The sequence below is a fragment of the Triplophysa rosa genome, linkage group LG23 (genome assembly GCF_024868665.1).
Source record: "Triplophysa rosa linkage group LG23, Trosa_1v2, whole genome shotgun sequence".
Lineage (NCBI taxonomy): Eukaryota > Metazoa > Chordata > Actinopteri > Cypriniformes > Nemacheilidae > Triplophysa > Triplophysa rosa.
In genome coordinates, this window is record NC_079912.1 from 18,963,523 (window position 1) to 18,979,147 (window position 15,625).

At 37.2% G+C, this 15,625-nt stretch overlaps 2 protein-coding genes and 1 pseudogene across 3 annotated transcripts; all 3 read right to left on the reverse strand.

The window, feature by feature from the left end:
* Window position 1: 1 nt before the first annotated feature.
* On the reverse strand, window positions 2–1,549 carry LOC130547010 (serine/threonine-protein kinase pim-1-like; annotated as a pseudogene).
* A 2,689-nt stretch (window positions 1,550–4,238) lies between these two features.
* Window positions 4,239–8,174, reverse strand: LOC130547006 (uncharacterized). 2 transcript variants are annotated; one of them, XR_008961842.1, is made up of 9 exons: window positions 7,852–8,174; window positions 7,739–7,757; window positions 7,386–7,643; window positions 7,268–7,306; window positions 7,090–7,128; window positions 6,241–6,504; window positions 5,790–6,133; window positions 5,185–5,698; window positions 4,239–5,101 (listed from the first exon to the last, which is right to left on the reverse strand). XR_008961842.1 is itself a non-coding variant. In XM_057322627.1 (8 exons), the coding sequence occupies exons 1-7, from the start codon at window positions 7,897–7,899 to the stop codon at window positions 5,832–5,834; spliced, it is 969 nt and encodes a 322-aa protein (XP_057178610.1). In that variant the 5' UTR covers window positions 7,900–8,174; the 3' UTR covers window positions 4,239–5,698; window positions 5,790–5,831. The 2 variants fall into 2 exon arrangements, 1 of the variants encoding a protein (XP_057178610.1); XM_057322627.1 differs by having other exon boundaries at window positions 4,239–5,698.
* A 1,448-nt stretch (window positions 8,175–9,622) lies between these two features.
* cdk5 (cyclin dependent kinase 5) lies at window positions 9,623–15,161 on the reverse strand. Its single transcript, XM_057322630.1, has 12 exons — window positions 14,960–15,161; window positions 13,543–13,631; window positions 13,396–13,463; window positions 13,120–13,180; window positions 12,954–13,010; window positions 12,766–12,861; window positions 12,428–12,502; window positions 12,250–12,346; window positions 12,107–12,176; window positions 11,890–11,950; window positions 11,539–11,619; window positions 9,623–11,460 (listed from the first exon to the last, which is right to left on the reverse strand). The coding sequence occupies exons 1-12, from the start codon at window positions 14,994–14,996 to the stop codon at window positions 11,374–11,376; spliced, it is 879 nt and encodes a 292-aa protein (XP_057178613.1). The 5' UTR covers window positions 14,997–15,161; the 3' UTR covers window positions 9,623–11,373.
* Between the last annotated feature and the right edge of the window lie 464 nt (window positions 15,162–15,625).

The following is a 15,625-nucleotide window of genomic DNA, read 5'->3' on the forward strand; positions in this document are numbered from 1 at the left end:
AAAAGACTTAAATCTAGCACAGTACTTAAAACCACTTGTGGTAAAGGATCTCTTCCAGCTGGATCCGCTTTTCTGGATTCTTCTCCATACAGGCTTGAATCAAATCGCAACATTCTGTGCAAAAAAAAAATATTTGAATGTCACTTCATACCTGCTCTGACTGATTGTGTTTCAAAAAATCTTTTATAACCGGTTTTATATTAATACTAGTTTTCTGTGTTGTATTGTTCAGAATGACAGTTGGTCTGATGAAGATCTTACCTTCAGACAAACCGTCTTTGTGCCAGATCTTCTTATTGATCCGGTGCCGGTCAAGACGGTCTGGAAATTTCCCGCACACCAAAGCGAACAACAGTACGCCCAGTGAGTACACCGTCGCTGGCTTACCATGGTACTTGCCCGTTTTGATGAATTCAGGGCAAGTGTAGACCCTTGTGCCTAAAGAAAAGCGTGCAAAAATGTGACGTCTCAAAAGTGAGCAGAGGCACTATCTGAAGATATCATCTTAGTATTTATGTAAACTGCTGTTCATAAAGGAACGTGATAAAACATACCCATATACTCTGTGTAGGCTGAGTTTTTAAGCAGATCACCGCACCCGAAGTCGATCAGTTTGACATCCAGCGTGCACGGGTTAATCAGGAGGTTTTCCATTTTTATGTCCCTATGGAAAACCCCCGATTGCAGCAGATTTCAGCGGCTTCTGTCACATGCTCCATGATAAGTCGCGCTAGTTTTTCGGTGAGTCTGCCTCCGTTGCGCTCAAGTCCTCACAGGGAGAAGGGCGCTCCAGGACCATGACGTAATGGTCCAGACGGTCCTGCCAGTCCAGAAACTGAACGATCACAGGAACATATTCTCCCTTACAGGCAAGCATCTGAAGATAGACCTCTCGAGGAATGGGTTCAGGATAACCCGGCTAGAAGAAAGACAATTTTTATCAAACAAGGATTTAGCGCAGTCTAAACAAACTTCCGGTTGTGTACTTAAACTATGAAGTTGTTTTTAATTGAATGACAACACAAGCTACTTACGATGTCCATGTAATCCTTGATTACATGCTCTTTCTTCCTGACAATTTTCACTGCCACCTGATCAACAAAACAAAACAAAAAATGGATTTGTATAAGCATTCATCCTGGACAGAACTCGACTATAATACATTTACAACATTAAAGAGGACATAGGGTACATTAAGGTATGAAAAGAATAGGGCGAGATATAAATAAAAAGATGAAGACAAGACAGAAGAAAAAGTAAAAAATCAAACCTTCAAGCCATCCCGCACACGGGTTCCCTCATAGACGGTTCCAAAACCGCCTTGGCCCAGCTGTTTGCCGATCTCATACTGGCAGCAATTGATTTCTGTTTAAAGATAAATGCAGCAGACATGAATCACCAAACATTAGCAATACTTCCCTAAAAAAAAAGTTTTGGGTTGTGTTATGTTGGCATTGTGAAAGTAAACTCACCCTCAATGATCACACCGGGATTCTCCACATCCTCCATCTCCTCTTCACACCGACTGTTTGAAGTGTGAAAGATTAAAATGTCCACACCATCATCGATGTCAGACCAAACATCATCTCGATACTGAATGACGTCATCGTTTTGAGAGCGGACGGGAGTCTGGAGGCAGTCTGCAGGATCTTTGTCCTGAAATGAACAAAAATAAAAGTGGTGTTTTGTGTCAATATATGATATTGACATATACTGACTTGCCAACTTTCAGATTTCAGAATAAACCAACAACTAACATCAAAACCCTTTGTTTGCCGGGTGCTCCGTACCTGAAACCACTTGTGTTCAAAGATCTTTTCCAGACGAATACGTTTATCTGGATCCTCCTGCAGACAGTCTTCAATCAAACGGCAGCATTCTGTTCAGAAAGATGGAAGAGGCCATCATGGATTAAAGTGAAAAAAATTCTTCTGACTGATTTTTTTTTTCAGGCCAAGTCATATTTCTTTAACCAATAGCGTTTTAAAGGGAGATGTTTTGAAGGCTTTAGCACAAATGCTGCCATTACCACTCGACTCATTGGGTGTTGCTGTGTGTATTTCACCTTCATTTCCAGGTGCCTCGGTGTGTGTTTCTTCAGGTTCTTTATCTAGACGGGGCTTTTTAAAAAATTGCCACATGGATAGCTGTTTGTTTAGCCATGTTTACATGATCATTGAAAGAGAATCTACAGACAGCGATATTGGCGCGCAGCGTAACTGCCGTAACGTAATGTAACTGACATCACGTGAGCAAATTCTTAATAATATTTGGATATTATCATTAATAAACAAACAATTAAAATGTTTTCATTTAATTTATACAATTCAAATTTAGAATTAAGGTTAAAAATAATATTTAATAATATTAAAAATAATTTTCTTGGCTCTGACTGGCTCCCGCCCTGACTGGGTCCTAGGCCCGCCCAGGCCCTATAGCTCCGCCCCTGCTGGTAAATTATGTCTTATTAGTAAAAAAGGAAGAAATCTTAAAATAAGAGCTTTGCTTATTGAGAGCATTGCCTGTACGCCTTCTGCTGTTTCATACTGGAACAGCCTTTTTGATAATCTAAACTGGAAACTGATATGGTCCATGCAACAAAAATATCTTCTCTCAAACAAAGTCAAAGAAATATCCTTTAAACTACCCCATAACATTTACCCTACCAAAACTTTTCTGAGGAAGTAAATTGGATCTGACTTTGACACCAAATGCATTTTTTTGTCAGAATGACACTGAAACACTATTTCACTTTTGGTCGTGCAACTGTATTCAGCAACTTTGGAAACATGTCGGTTCGTTTATTTCAAATACTATTTTGAATGTTTTTATGAGCCTAAAAACTGTTATTTTGGGATTTTTCGAAGGTGACCAAAATGCTTGTTTTATAATCAACCTAATTCTTTCTCTATGTAAATTTTATATACATAAATGTAAATTTTCTAATTGAAAACATATTTTTGTAGTCTTTCTACAAGAGATAAAACAGTATTTAAAAACAGTTTTCTTCTAATACGAAAGCACAAAGAACTTGTAAAATTTGCACAGCACATAAGCTTTTCAACCTATTTGAATTTTTTGTGTAATTCCCTCTCCCTCTTCTGTTTTTGTTTTTATTTTTGTGTCTTTTGTTTTTTGTCTTGTTTGTTTTGACCCATGGTAATGTTTTATTTTCTCTTTTCTCTCTTTTCATTAATCTTAGTGTTTCTTGATGTTATGTTATGTTGTAACATTTTTTTTTTATAACAAAATGTTCAATAAAGCATTATAAAAATTTTAAAAAAGAAGCGTATTCTGGTATAATATGTTTAGAAATATAAACTGGAATAAAGTTTGGTGTATCAGTGGTAAGTATTGTTTAAATAAGAAGGTGAAAGATACGGTGGTCCACTGGTGCACAACAGAACGACATTTAAAAAAACAAATACAAGTTCACAACACAATGGAAATGGTCCCGACCACGAGGGGGCACTTTCGGCATGAAAAAGCTACGCCATGCGAGGCCTGCTGCGTCATGCCGGGTAGGAGGTGCGCGTTTTGCTGGGTTTTGCTTTAGCAGTTTTTGGTAGCCTGTTTTTGTTTAAAGCATTTAAAAGGAAAGTGTGCTCAACAGTGGGAAAACGGAATGTCAATGGCCAAAAATCTCATGAACAAATTAGACAATTGTTACACAGCGCTTTTGAATGCTTTATTTTGATTGGCTAGTCGTCATGACATTCTAATGTACTGTATGTTATGGGCCTTCACCAGACTTGACGAGCTGTGGAGTTGCTGCGCTGCTGCTGTCTCTCATAGTGAAAATGTCTCTGGGTGGAAGTTCAAGGTCACTAACCTGCCTGAAGTTTATATATTTTAAATATGCAGTCAATTTTTGTGGTAATGACGAATACTAATGACTCTCGTGTTAGGAACCGTTTACATTGCACGTGCCATTTTGCACGTATCATGTATTTTAACTTGCAAATCAACCCACTCTGTATTCTTTATTTAAATCTCTGTATTTGTCTTCTTTTTGTTAGGTCGTATAACTCTGGGAATTCCATTATTAAAACCATGTTCTCCGTGTTTTGAGCTCAGTGATGGGTTAAAGCCAGCACAAGCTCTCCTGGATGATTTATCATAGGACATAGTTTGAACCTGGGTCAGCTGACATGATAAATGAACATGATGTCACTAGAGTAACATATTATACAAAAAGTACCTTTTAAAAAGTGTTTATTGTTTTCTTCTATGGTGCAGTGCAGAACAGAAAATGTTTCGTAAGCAATATCAATAAATACAACAATGCAAATAAAAAATAGAGTAAATATCAGAGAGCAAACGTCAAAATATTATTAATAATAAGTGAATTTAAAACAAAATGTATCTATTTTATAAAGCAATTCTAAATCTAGACTTATAACAACAACTTAAGTTTTTTTAAACCCCAATGCAATCTTACTTATAGCAGTAGAAATATAGTTTTTATGTACATAAAATACATATTCTTGTCATATTCACACATGTGCAAATACAGAGATTCATCTTTGTATCAAACCTTCCAAAAGGAGTGTCTGTCAAATGCGAGTTATATTTCAACATGGAAACCAGAGAGGCAAATGTTTATGGGTTTTTCCTTCATGCTTCTGTAGTTCTACTTTTTTGATCACGCAGAAGCCTCTTTATAAAACAACAATGGTAAGTACTGTGAGCAGGATTTTAATATTTTAACATCAGGACATTTGTAAATCTTTCAACTGAGCCGAAGTAAACGTGACTAGTAGATTTAAATTATTGAATATACAAGAAGTATTACAATAGTAGGTAGTGTTCTAGCTTTTGTTGAAACTAGTAACTTTGTATTAGCACCTCTTGTATTATTGCTCCCTGAACTCATTGTAAGTCGCTTTGGATAAATGACTAAATGTAAATGTAGTATTTATACGGTCATATCAGGGGCTTCATAATGATTGATCTCCCCGCTGGTGTCTTTACTCTCTGATTCAATACTTGAATTGTGATTTTCTGGAGTGTTGTGAGTAGCTGTGTTTACATACAGTAGATCCGATCCAGTGGCTGATCAGCAGCGTTGCGCTCATTCACCCGTTCTCCCAAAAAACATCTGCGACAATACAAATGGACTGTGTTTCTGAAATGCATTATTCACATTAGAAAAAAGTTTGCAAAACCAATAAAAAAACTGACCTTTTGAGATCAAACCTTCTATACTTGCAGAAGACTCCCAGACAAACAATCAACACAATTATTAAAAGAACAACCAACACACATACTGCAATTACACCCATGAGAAAAACAAAAAAGGTATGATATCATCATTTTCTGCATTTAATTTCTTACCACAAGGTCCATTAACCACAGGTTTCTTGTGTGTTGGTTTTTTAGATATCAGGCTGTGTGGCTCATCCTGTAATCAGTAACAAACAGTATAATGAAAACGCACCTGATGTGTTGGTTTGACACTTGATTGACACTGGACTGCTTCTCACGTCTCCAGAAAGTGATGTCACAGTGAAGTCATACTGTACAGCTGACGGCACACCATCGATCTGATATCTCGTGACATTCACCTGTTCTGGAATTCCTCTGTTCACCCGAACCTCAAATTCAGATCTCAATCCAAACTGAGCATCCCAATGCAGCGTTATAGCACTCCCCATCCACGAATACTCACAGTTAAGGCCGGTGACTTTTGATGGAGCTGGAAAAAATGTGTATTCAAAGATACTTAACCTGGTTACAAGAGCTCGGAACTTGCCAAATGTGGAGGTTATATTTATAATATGACTTACTGGTCCCAGCAGTGAACTCATATCCACGGCTTCTCACACCATTCAAAACCCAGTGGAGAGTGAAGTTGTATTTAGTTCCAGGAGAGGAGATGTTACTGTATACGTGTCTTCATAATAATGATCAAAAAAACCCTCTAAGAAAGGTTCAGTATTGGGACCATAACGATAAATGAAACCGTCATAATTACGGTCATCATTATGTAGGCCCATGTAAGCCTCGATTTCTCCGTATTGTAGAATATAAAAATGTCTGTTTCCCAAGACATGCTTTGTGTCGCTGAACTTCAGCATTATACTTGTATCCTTTTGACGTTGTACAGTCACACCGTCCACATTTTGGGGAGCTGAAATAGAGAACAACAGATTTTGCAGAAGACATCAACAGAAAAGAGGATGACTTGCTGTGCGTACCTCAACGCGGTTTATAAGACCTAAAGGAACTGAAAATCACCTGTAGCTGCATGGAAAAGATATCCATCGCTCATTTCTCTGTTTAATACAGCGCAGAGTATAAAGCGGTGAACCCAACCAGGATGGAGAGAGGAAACCGTATGTCTGACTACAGAAACGTGATCAGACCCACTGATGAAATTGTGTACATTATCAATCAATATCACCAGGACGTAATTGTTGATGTTGTGCACTTTATTCCATTCCATTGTTATTTCATTTTCAGTGCAGTTCAATACAGAGACACTTTCAACATCAGCCACACCTGAGAACAAAATAGAGAGGGAGACGGTATACATTCGACCTCCTGTATGTGCTATATATTCACGCTTATACACATTATATATATTCATATTGATATACAGCCGCAGAAAAAATGAAGACCCCATTTTAAATTGATCTTCAGTGTTTTTGAATTTACTATTTATAGGTATGTGCTTAGGTTAAATGAGTTTTGTTTTGTTCTGTGAACTACTAACAGTATTTCTCCCAAAAATGTTTTTGCATTTATTTGGATTTATATTACTGGAGAAACAGGCGAAAATAACATTAAAGATGCTCTGCATTTTTTCAGACCTCAAATGCAGCAAAGAAAACACATTCAAATTCTCTTTTGGACATGTACATTTGTAGATATATTGATTTTGTTCAGTTTTTATTGTCATGCTGTCAGTCTTTCACATTGTTTGATGACTTTATGTCACTCCTGAGGTTTGATTTTGTTGGAATTCAACAGGCACTGGACTGGAACGGACACAATACATCTAGAAATGCTGATGAAATTAAACTTTGGTCTCTCCATTTTTTTCTGCGGCTGACGGCTGTATATGTATATATTTTAATAAGTCACCAGTGACTACTGTGACGTTATATCCACTGCTCCGTACTCCTTCAAACACAGTAAAGAGAGAAAGTGTGCCGTAAATCCCAAATCTCAGGAAAGAAAATCTCTAATTCTCCAAATTTCAGAACATAGTCATATCTGTGATCATAATTCACTGGGCTCCATCTCAGATCTATATATTTACCCCTTTGCCATGTATGCACATATTTAACATTCGATGGGCCTGAAAAACAGAAGTTATAAAAATGATACATCCAGAGCAACAAGAACAATTATTGGAAATGAGAAGAAAGTCACGTTACTGGTTACTGTAGTGAAGTTGTCTCCACTGCTCTGGGCTCCTTCAAACACAGTGAAGACAGTGAATGTGTATTCGGTACCAGGAGAGAGAGATGAAACCGTGTGTGTCACCACACCACCTAAATATTCTGATGAATTGATATGTTGATCTCCATGACTGCCTCTCAGTATATAACTGCAGTTGCTATTGTCGTCATACCATCCCAAAGTCAACTCGGTCTCCGATCGCGCCACCACAAAAACACCCGGTACGTTTCGGACTATCAGGAAAGAAATACATTTGGCAAGTTACATGTTGACAAAATTTAAACCATGCAAAATGTTATTTAGAATGATTAAGAATATCCATCATTACCTGATACACTCGGCTTGATCTAGAAAAAGAAACGGGACGTCATAATGTACGAATCATTGATTTGACATTGTAATTATAAGTCATTTAATATATAATTGAATACTGCAACTAACCCGTGTAGAAACCAGAAACAGACACAGCATCATCTGAACTCTCTCCATGATCAGTCCCGTCCACACATGAACAAACGTCAGCCTTTACTGAATTTACCTGTGCAGAACACTGAAAAGACATCTCACGTAATTATTCTGTGGGGGTTGGAGAGGCATGCAAATACAGACACAAAAAATATTTGGAAAAACAGCACTGACGAAAAATTCAAATTGACTGTAACTGTAGCTACTCTTTACCTTAATTGGTAACAGGTCTCCCAACCAGCCGCAGGTTCTGGTTTAGACATGAATCAACACTATAGAAGGATATGGTCTGACACAAAACACAGAAACATTTTAGGACTTTTTTTAGGACGCATACGCGTCTACTTCTTTATATTTTGCTTTCAAAAGTTATAGTCACTTATTTCAGTGGTTTTCAATAGGGGGGCCGCGGCCTACAAGGGGGCCCCAGGGGACTTCCAACGGGGCCTCAGGATGACTAATAATTTAAAATTAGACTAAATGAGCATTGAAACAACTAAACACCAAGATATTTCTTATTATTTGTCCATTTTGTAATTAAACAAACACTTTTCTAGTTAACATCAAGCTCTAAAATAATTTATTGGGTAGAAATGTTGAGTTCTTGTGAGCAGGAGGGGATATGAAGGTAAAACGTGCCAAAAAGATTTGCATGCGCAGGATAACATTTGTAAAAGCGTACATGACATTGCAAGCATAAAATAAATTTGCATGCGCAAAAAAGTTTTGTAAAGGTGTAAATCAAGCTAGCGAAAGAAAACAAGTTTGCAGCATTGCATCATTTTTCTTTTTTTTTCTTTTTCGTGAGGGTATATAGTAGTAATTCAACACATGTCAGTCAGGTTAATGTTTAAAGAATCGTGTACAAATGAGATATCTATGATCGTCTGGGTGCATGCATTAAAGTGTCTGATGTCTGCTTGACTGGCGCGTTATTGAAGCAATCAGATAAGAGAAAACGATGAGTCATCAGGAACCTCATTTGATCGGTCACAAGAAGGTAGCCCCGCCTCCCCCTTCATGCTTGCAAACTCAATTTAGTGAGAGAATCGTGCAAAAAGTGTAAGCGCAGATACAAGCGAGAAGGTACCGTACACATCGGTTTATCGCAAGAAATATTGCGTCTGCGTAGGCAAGATGTTTGCAACAGATTTATTTTACATACACAAAGACAGGTTCTGCGCGATGAATCCGTTTTGCAGTTCATAACACCATTGTTTTTGCACGCACACCTCTGTTTACAGACTCGCAATGCTTTTGGCCGTATTTCAGCACAAAAAACGTGTCAAAAGTGTAAGCGTGGTCAGAAGAATACAGATCATAATTATTTGACGTAATATGAAGTTGCCGTTTCACAACACATGAATTACGCAATGCTGCAAAACTTGTTTTCTTTCGCTTGCAGCTTGATTTACACCTTTACAAAACTTTTTTGCGAATGCAAATTTATTTTATGCTTGCAATATCACGTACGCTTTTACAAATGTTATCCTGCCCATGCAAATCCTTTTGGTACGATTTGACCTTCATAAGGGGAGCCTTTGAATATTGTTGAATACAATGGGGGGCCAACCAAAAAGGTTGAGAACCCCTGACTTATTTCAATCTGTGTGAATTTTCCACATTTTACATTAATAGGAAACTCATCTAAACTGAAATAACACAAATGGGATTTTGGCAGTTGTGACTAAAGAGAATTCAAATCAAATCAAAACATTATACTTTATATTTTAGCATCAAGTAAAGTGTCCTTTTTTCGAGCTTCTTTAGTTCTCATCATGAGATGCTTTTTAAATAGTGTTGAACAAGTTCACATCTAAACTTCTATTGGCTGTTTGTTCTTTATTTACTCAAGTCATCCATTTATCAAAAAAAAAAAAAACTGGTCCTTCCATTCACACGTTAATAAACAATCTCAGACCCAGTTCGTATGTTCTTAACAGTTAAAAATTAACGTTGTTCTACTGCACACAGTGTCTCTCTGTAGTAAACTAAAAAAAAAAGCATGCTACAAAGGATGGCATAGAAGAACCATTTCCCGGAAGTTTCTTACTTCTTTATAATCTAAAGAACCTTTTTTCACTACAAAGAACATTTTGTGGCATTGTGAAGCACTATTTCTTTCAGTCATCAAATCAAAGCAAAAGCATCACATTAACCACTTAGGCCCCATTTTAATAGAAATGATGTGAAGGGTTTTTTTGCGGGATGCTTAAAAAGTAACGAGATCTGCGAAATAATATTTATAAGACTTTTTGTTTATAGAAAACGTTTTAATAAACCATTTTTAAAGCCATTTTTACTGCCTTCATGTAAAGTTACAAACCGAGTCTTGCTACATTATTGTGAAGTAACAACATTGTATGTTGTGCACATTACTTCCAACCTGATGCTGACATAAGCACCGATTTTACCGTGTACCAAGTTTTACAATTGACCTTTTTTAAATTGTTCTCATAAAATCACATTTAAACAAAAATGGTCAGACTTCCTCAAATACTACCCAGAATGGTCCCTTACCTAGTTTCCAAATCTACCTTTTTTTAACGTGATGCTATTTTCATAAATAAAAATAAAATGTTCAAAGTGTTCAGAGAAACTGTCAAGTTCAACCACATATTACCTAAAATGCAAAATGTCTTCAGAGAAACACTGTACTTGAAAATAACACATACAATCACTATAACAGGCTGAACAATGTCATTCTATTCTAATCAGAGCAGAAAACTTCTGAGATGAGATAACTCTGCCTAAGAAAGTCTGACTCTATATGAACTCTCTATGGAATCCCAACGTTTTGAATGAGACCTTGGCTGTGTTTTTATTGTTACAGCTGTTGAGGGTGTTTTGTGGTCCACTAGCATCCTACAAAACAGCCTTTAGTAACATGGAAGTGCCCGAGCGCTTTAATATGACAAAAACAGGTTTTGTTTTGCAATACCCTTAAAGTCAATGCAATTGTCTGAGCATTAAAAAAACTTGCAATGCTAAAATCTTGTGATTCGTAGTTCAAAATTTTACATGACAGCACGCAGGAGAACGCAAACATAACTATTCTTAAATAACACATATATTGAAACAGAAATCAAGTACGTGCACTGTACCTTATTAAATTACACTGTTCATTTGAAGAAAACACATCAAGAAAGCCTTCAGTCTTCACGGCAGAACTTTGTAAACCATTAAAGACTTGTGATGCACATTTGGCAACTAAATGAATCTTGTACAGTAGGGCCAGTATCTTTGATCTATCATCCAGACCAAACTAACATTTCCTGGAAACTACAAACACAACGCTAGAGTGCCACTATCAAAATCCGATCCATATATGCTGCAGTGCATGTGGATGACAAAATACACGGAAGATTGTTTTAAGGTCTTTGTATGCTGCCATAGCAGGTGTAAGTTGAACAAAAAACTGGAGGAATGGTGCGGGTGAGGTTGCGAGATAAGACCGGCCCACTTATACTTCTGCGGGATGCTCTGTGGCTCTCAAATTTAGGGTGGGCAGAAGTCTGCAAAGTACGGGTGCTGTAGGGCCTCCTCTGCTGAGATCCGCTGTACTGGATTACATTTTAAAAGATTCTGCAAACACAGAATAAAAACAGCTAGAGCACGCCAAACATAAAACCCAACAGCAGGAAAAGCACTTCATGCTTGTACCTGTAGCAGGTCTCTGCCGGTGCTGCTCAGCTTCGGGACAACATTTACAAGTGATGTTGTGGCGGGGTACATTGGATACGGCTATAAAATCATTTACATAAAAGAAAGAGGAGGGAAAGTACAGTAAACAAACATATGAGTGTCACAAAATAAGGTTTGCAGTGCAAGCAACTGTGGATTCTTTATTCAAGGTTTTTCAAGGAGAAATTACATTTCCCTTGATCACACGAGTCACCCCTTTAAAGGCACATATAAGGCTTTTTTTTACTAGCGTCTCATTTTATAATCATCTTGCACATTCTTTTAAGAACTCTCAAGCCTACATTTAGTCAAACGACAGACATAATGTACCTTATAATCTGGAAGTTTATTCATAGTTTGCCACTGTTCTTCTGTCGGCGTTCCCAATAACGTGTCAAAATATTAAGGAAAAAGTCAACCTACACAGTGAACCACGTAGAAAAACAACTGATGCACCAAATACCAACTCAGAATCCATCAAAGCCGTGACATAACCAAAGTCGTCGCTACATTTACACCAAGCAGAACAACTGAATGTAAAGGATATCTAAAGATCCTTTTTAACTGGTCGTCCACATCGTTACCAGGAAATAAAGGACGTCCTGCGTTTGCTAGTTCTGAAATCAAAGAAAATAAGACAAATCAATTCATATATCAACCATATATACCTATAAAGCCACTTTTTCTTACCTGCAAATATACAGCCTGCGGACCACATGTCGATAGAGGTAGAATATAACTTGGCACCAAACAGCACGTCTGGTGGTCTGTACCACAACGTCACCACCTGTAACACATCAACATCAACTAAACCACAGCGAACATCACACAGCAAAACCATTTCTGTTTTTACCCGCTCGTAACTCACCTCAGCAGAATAACATCGTACAGGGATCCCGAAAGCTCTGGCCAAACCAAAGTCAGCTAGCTTTAGTTCGCCGTTCTAACAAAAACAACATAATAATCCTTTCATTTGAAATTAAAGGATGCCATGAGTTAGAGCACAACAGACATGCCTGGTATTCATTAAACTACAACTTCATATAAAGAGAACGATGGAATCGCCAGCTTCCTCGCATCACATTGTTTTATAAAACCCCAAACGTATGTTTTGTGCAGATGTACAACACAATCTACACCTAAGGGTAAGCAGTGAAGACAATGGTGTGAATAGACAGCATCAGACACATTCAGTCATGTTCTTACTCTGTTGATGAGCAGATTTTGTGGTTTAAGGTCCCGGTGGAGAACATTTCGACTGTGGCAGAACGCCAGTCCCTTTAGTAACTGATACATAAAGGACTAAAAGAAAAGACACATAAATAACATCTCAAACATCAAATGGAATCAGGATATTTATCGGGTTTAAAGTATATAAGTAAAAAACCTCTAACCTTTACAATTTCTGGATCCAAGTCCCCATTACAGCTGTCAAAGTATTTCTTCAAGTCCTGTTTGAACGAACATCACGTTACATGTCAAAACAACAGAACTGTTGCTTCCGGGGTAAATAATGAAGCAATACAGATATCCACACACGACCATGACACCCGCTCTTACCTGATCACAATACTCGAACACTAACGTCAGCTTTTTATCACTGTGAAGGACGTCATGCAACCTACAAGAAGTAAACAAACTATTTATTTTACATTAAGAGAAACCCTACAACAATTACTAAACATATAAAAAATACTCCATTACTTGCACCTACTACATGCATACTAAATAATAAAATATATTAAAATGAGGAAAGAACTCACACTAAACTCCAAATAATCTGTGTGTTGAAACAGAGAAGCGTGTGTTTAAAAATTAAATAAAAAATAAACATACCTTACAATGTTTTTATGTTTCAGCTCTTTCAGGAGACAGATTTCTCGTAAAGCTGAGCTTGGAACCCCCTGAAATAGGATTTAAAATGACTGTAGCGCTTTTACTTTGACACTCGTGCTTCTTATGACAAAAGGAGTCTGTCCTTACCTCGTCATCATCATCCAGTCTCACTCTTTTGAGGGCCACGATTTCATGTGTATCCCTGTTTTTAGCCTTAAAAACAGTCCCATAGGTGCCTGATGACCAGAAACAAAAACATAAAGCAAAGACCATTAATAGATGGTAAAATGTTGAGAAACGCCATTTTTAAGCATGGAATAACAGAGGGCTTCATAATAAGAGGAACAATCCTCAGATAGGCGGGGCATAGTGGTCTGTACCTTGCCTGCAATTGGTCTGGTACACTAAGGGGTGGCGGTTTCCCGGAACCAGGATTAGGCTTTAGCTAAATTAGGATATTTAAGGTGTTTTTAAAAACATAGTTTACAAACAAACATTACTGTGTGCATATTGAGACAAAACAATCGCACTGATATATTTTGCAAGTGCAAGTCATTTTCGACAGCACTAACATTTTAATTAGTCTGGGACTAGGTTTAAGGCCTGTCCTGGAAACCGCTCCTAAGGTTTAGCCTAAACCAGGACTATGCCTTAGTTAATTTAGGCTATTTAAGTTGTTTTTATTAAAATGCCTTACAAAAAACATGACTGGTGTGCATCTTGAGACAAAACAATGACACGGACATATTTTAAGATATGTCAGGGCAAGTTATTTTCAGTTGAGACAGCTCAAAATTCATTTTAGTCTGGGACTAGTTTTAAGCCTTGTCTGTGAAACCGGGGTTATAAGAGTCTTAATAAGGATGAGCTAATGTTAACTTTTTTTAACGTAGGCCTATCAGCTTTCTGTTTTAGTAAATCATTTATTGTAAATTAAATAATGATTTATTGCACAGACAGCGATGTCAAGTGACGTCACGTTAATTTCCTGATCGTATGTCAGAATGAACCACCGCGATTTCAGGTTTTTTGTTTTTCACATTCAATGTTTAAATCAAAGACCGCTAAGCAAAATGCAACCACATTAACACATTTAAACGATTTTACTCTTTAGTCTGCAACTGTAAAAAAACTAAACTCCTGCTATCTGAATGCGGCTCAATTTTCTCAAGCGCCCTATAGTAAGCATAAGTAACGTTACATAAGAAACATACAAATCTTTGCCGTTCAATGAAAATCACGGGAAAGCTTGCTTATGATGTTACAGTAATTACTGATTGTATTAAAGCTATTCATTACAACAGCTTAATATATAAGTTAAGTGATTCAAGAATGGTTCATTGGTGTTGTGATGTAACGTTATTTAGACCAGGAGCATCATCTCTCAGACTCAGCATCAGCTTGTGTGATCTGGATCAGACTTAAATATCAGCACATGCTTACGAATGGATCTTTAACAGCAGACGTTTTAAGAGCAATTATAGTTCAACCTTTATTCTAGTTAATACTCTATAAATCTCTAGTGCAGACATAGGCATTCAGGCCACACAATCCATATACTCACCCTCTCCTATCTTCTCCAGCTTTTCATACTTCTGCATGATTTTAGCCTGTTATAGCAGCTTTTAAATAAAGCGGCCAGGCTGCGTATGAACCTATGTATGAAAACAAAGCTTCTTAAATATACAAATGATAACTGTCGTTTTATCAACAAGGGGCGTAGAACGCTGCATCGAAAGCAGTAAGAGCTTCAAGATGGCGATTTACTGAGCCACATTTCAAAATAAAGGTCTCCGCATTGACTGACTTGTGTAGCGAATACCCTAACCTTAAAGGGATAGTTCACCCAAAAATGAAAATTCTGTTATCATCTACTCAGCCTTGTGTAATTTCATACCGGTATAAATGACTTTGTTCTGATGAACACAAAGAAAGATATTTGGAAGAATGTTAGTAATTTTCAGTTCCGGGACATGATTGACTACGACAGTAGGAAAAATTAAAGGGTAGTCAAAGGTGCCCGAGAACTCCTTTGTTTTCCCAAATTTTTCAAAATATCTCATTATGTGTTCAACAGAACCAAAAAATACATTATTTGCTAAATTGCTAATATTCTTCCAAAATTTCTTTCTCAAAGAGTGTGAGTAAATGACGACAGATTTTTACATTTTTGGATAAACTATCCCTTTAAGTAGAAGTATTTACCTAAATTATCAATATAATTTTATAT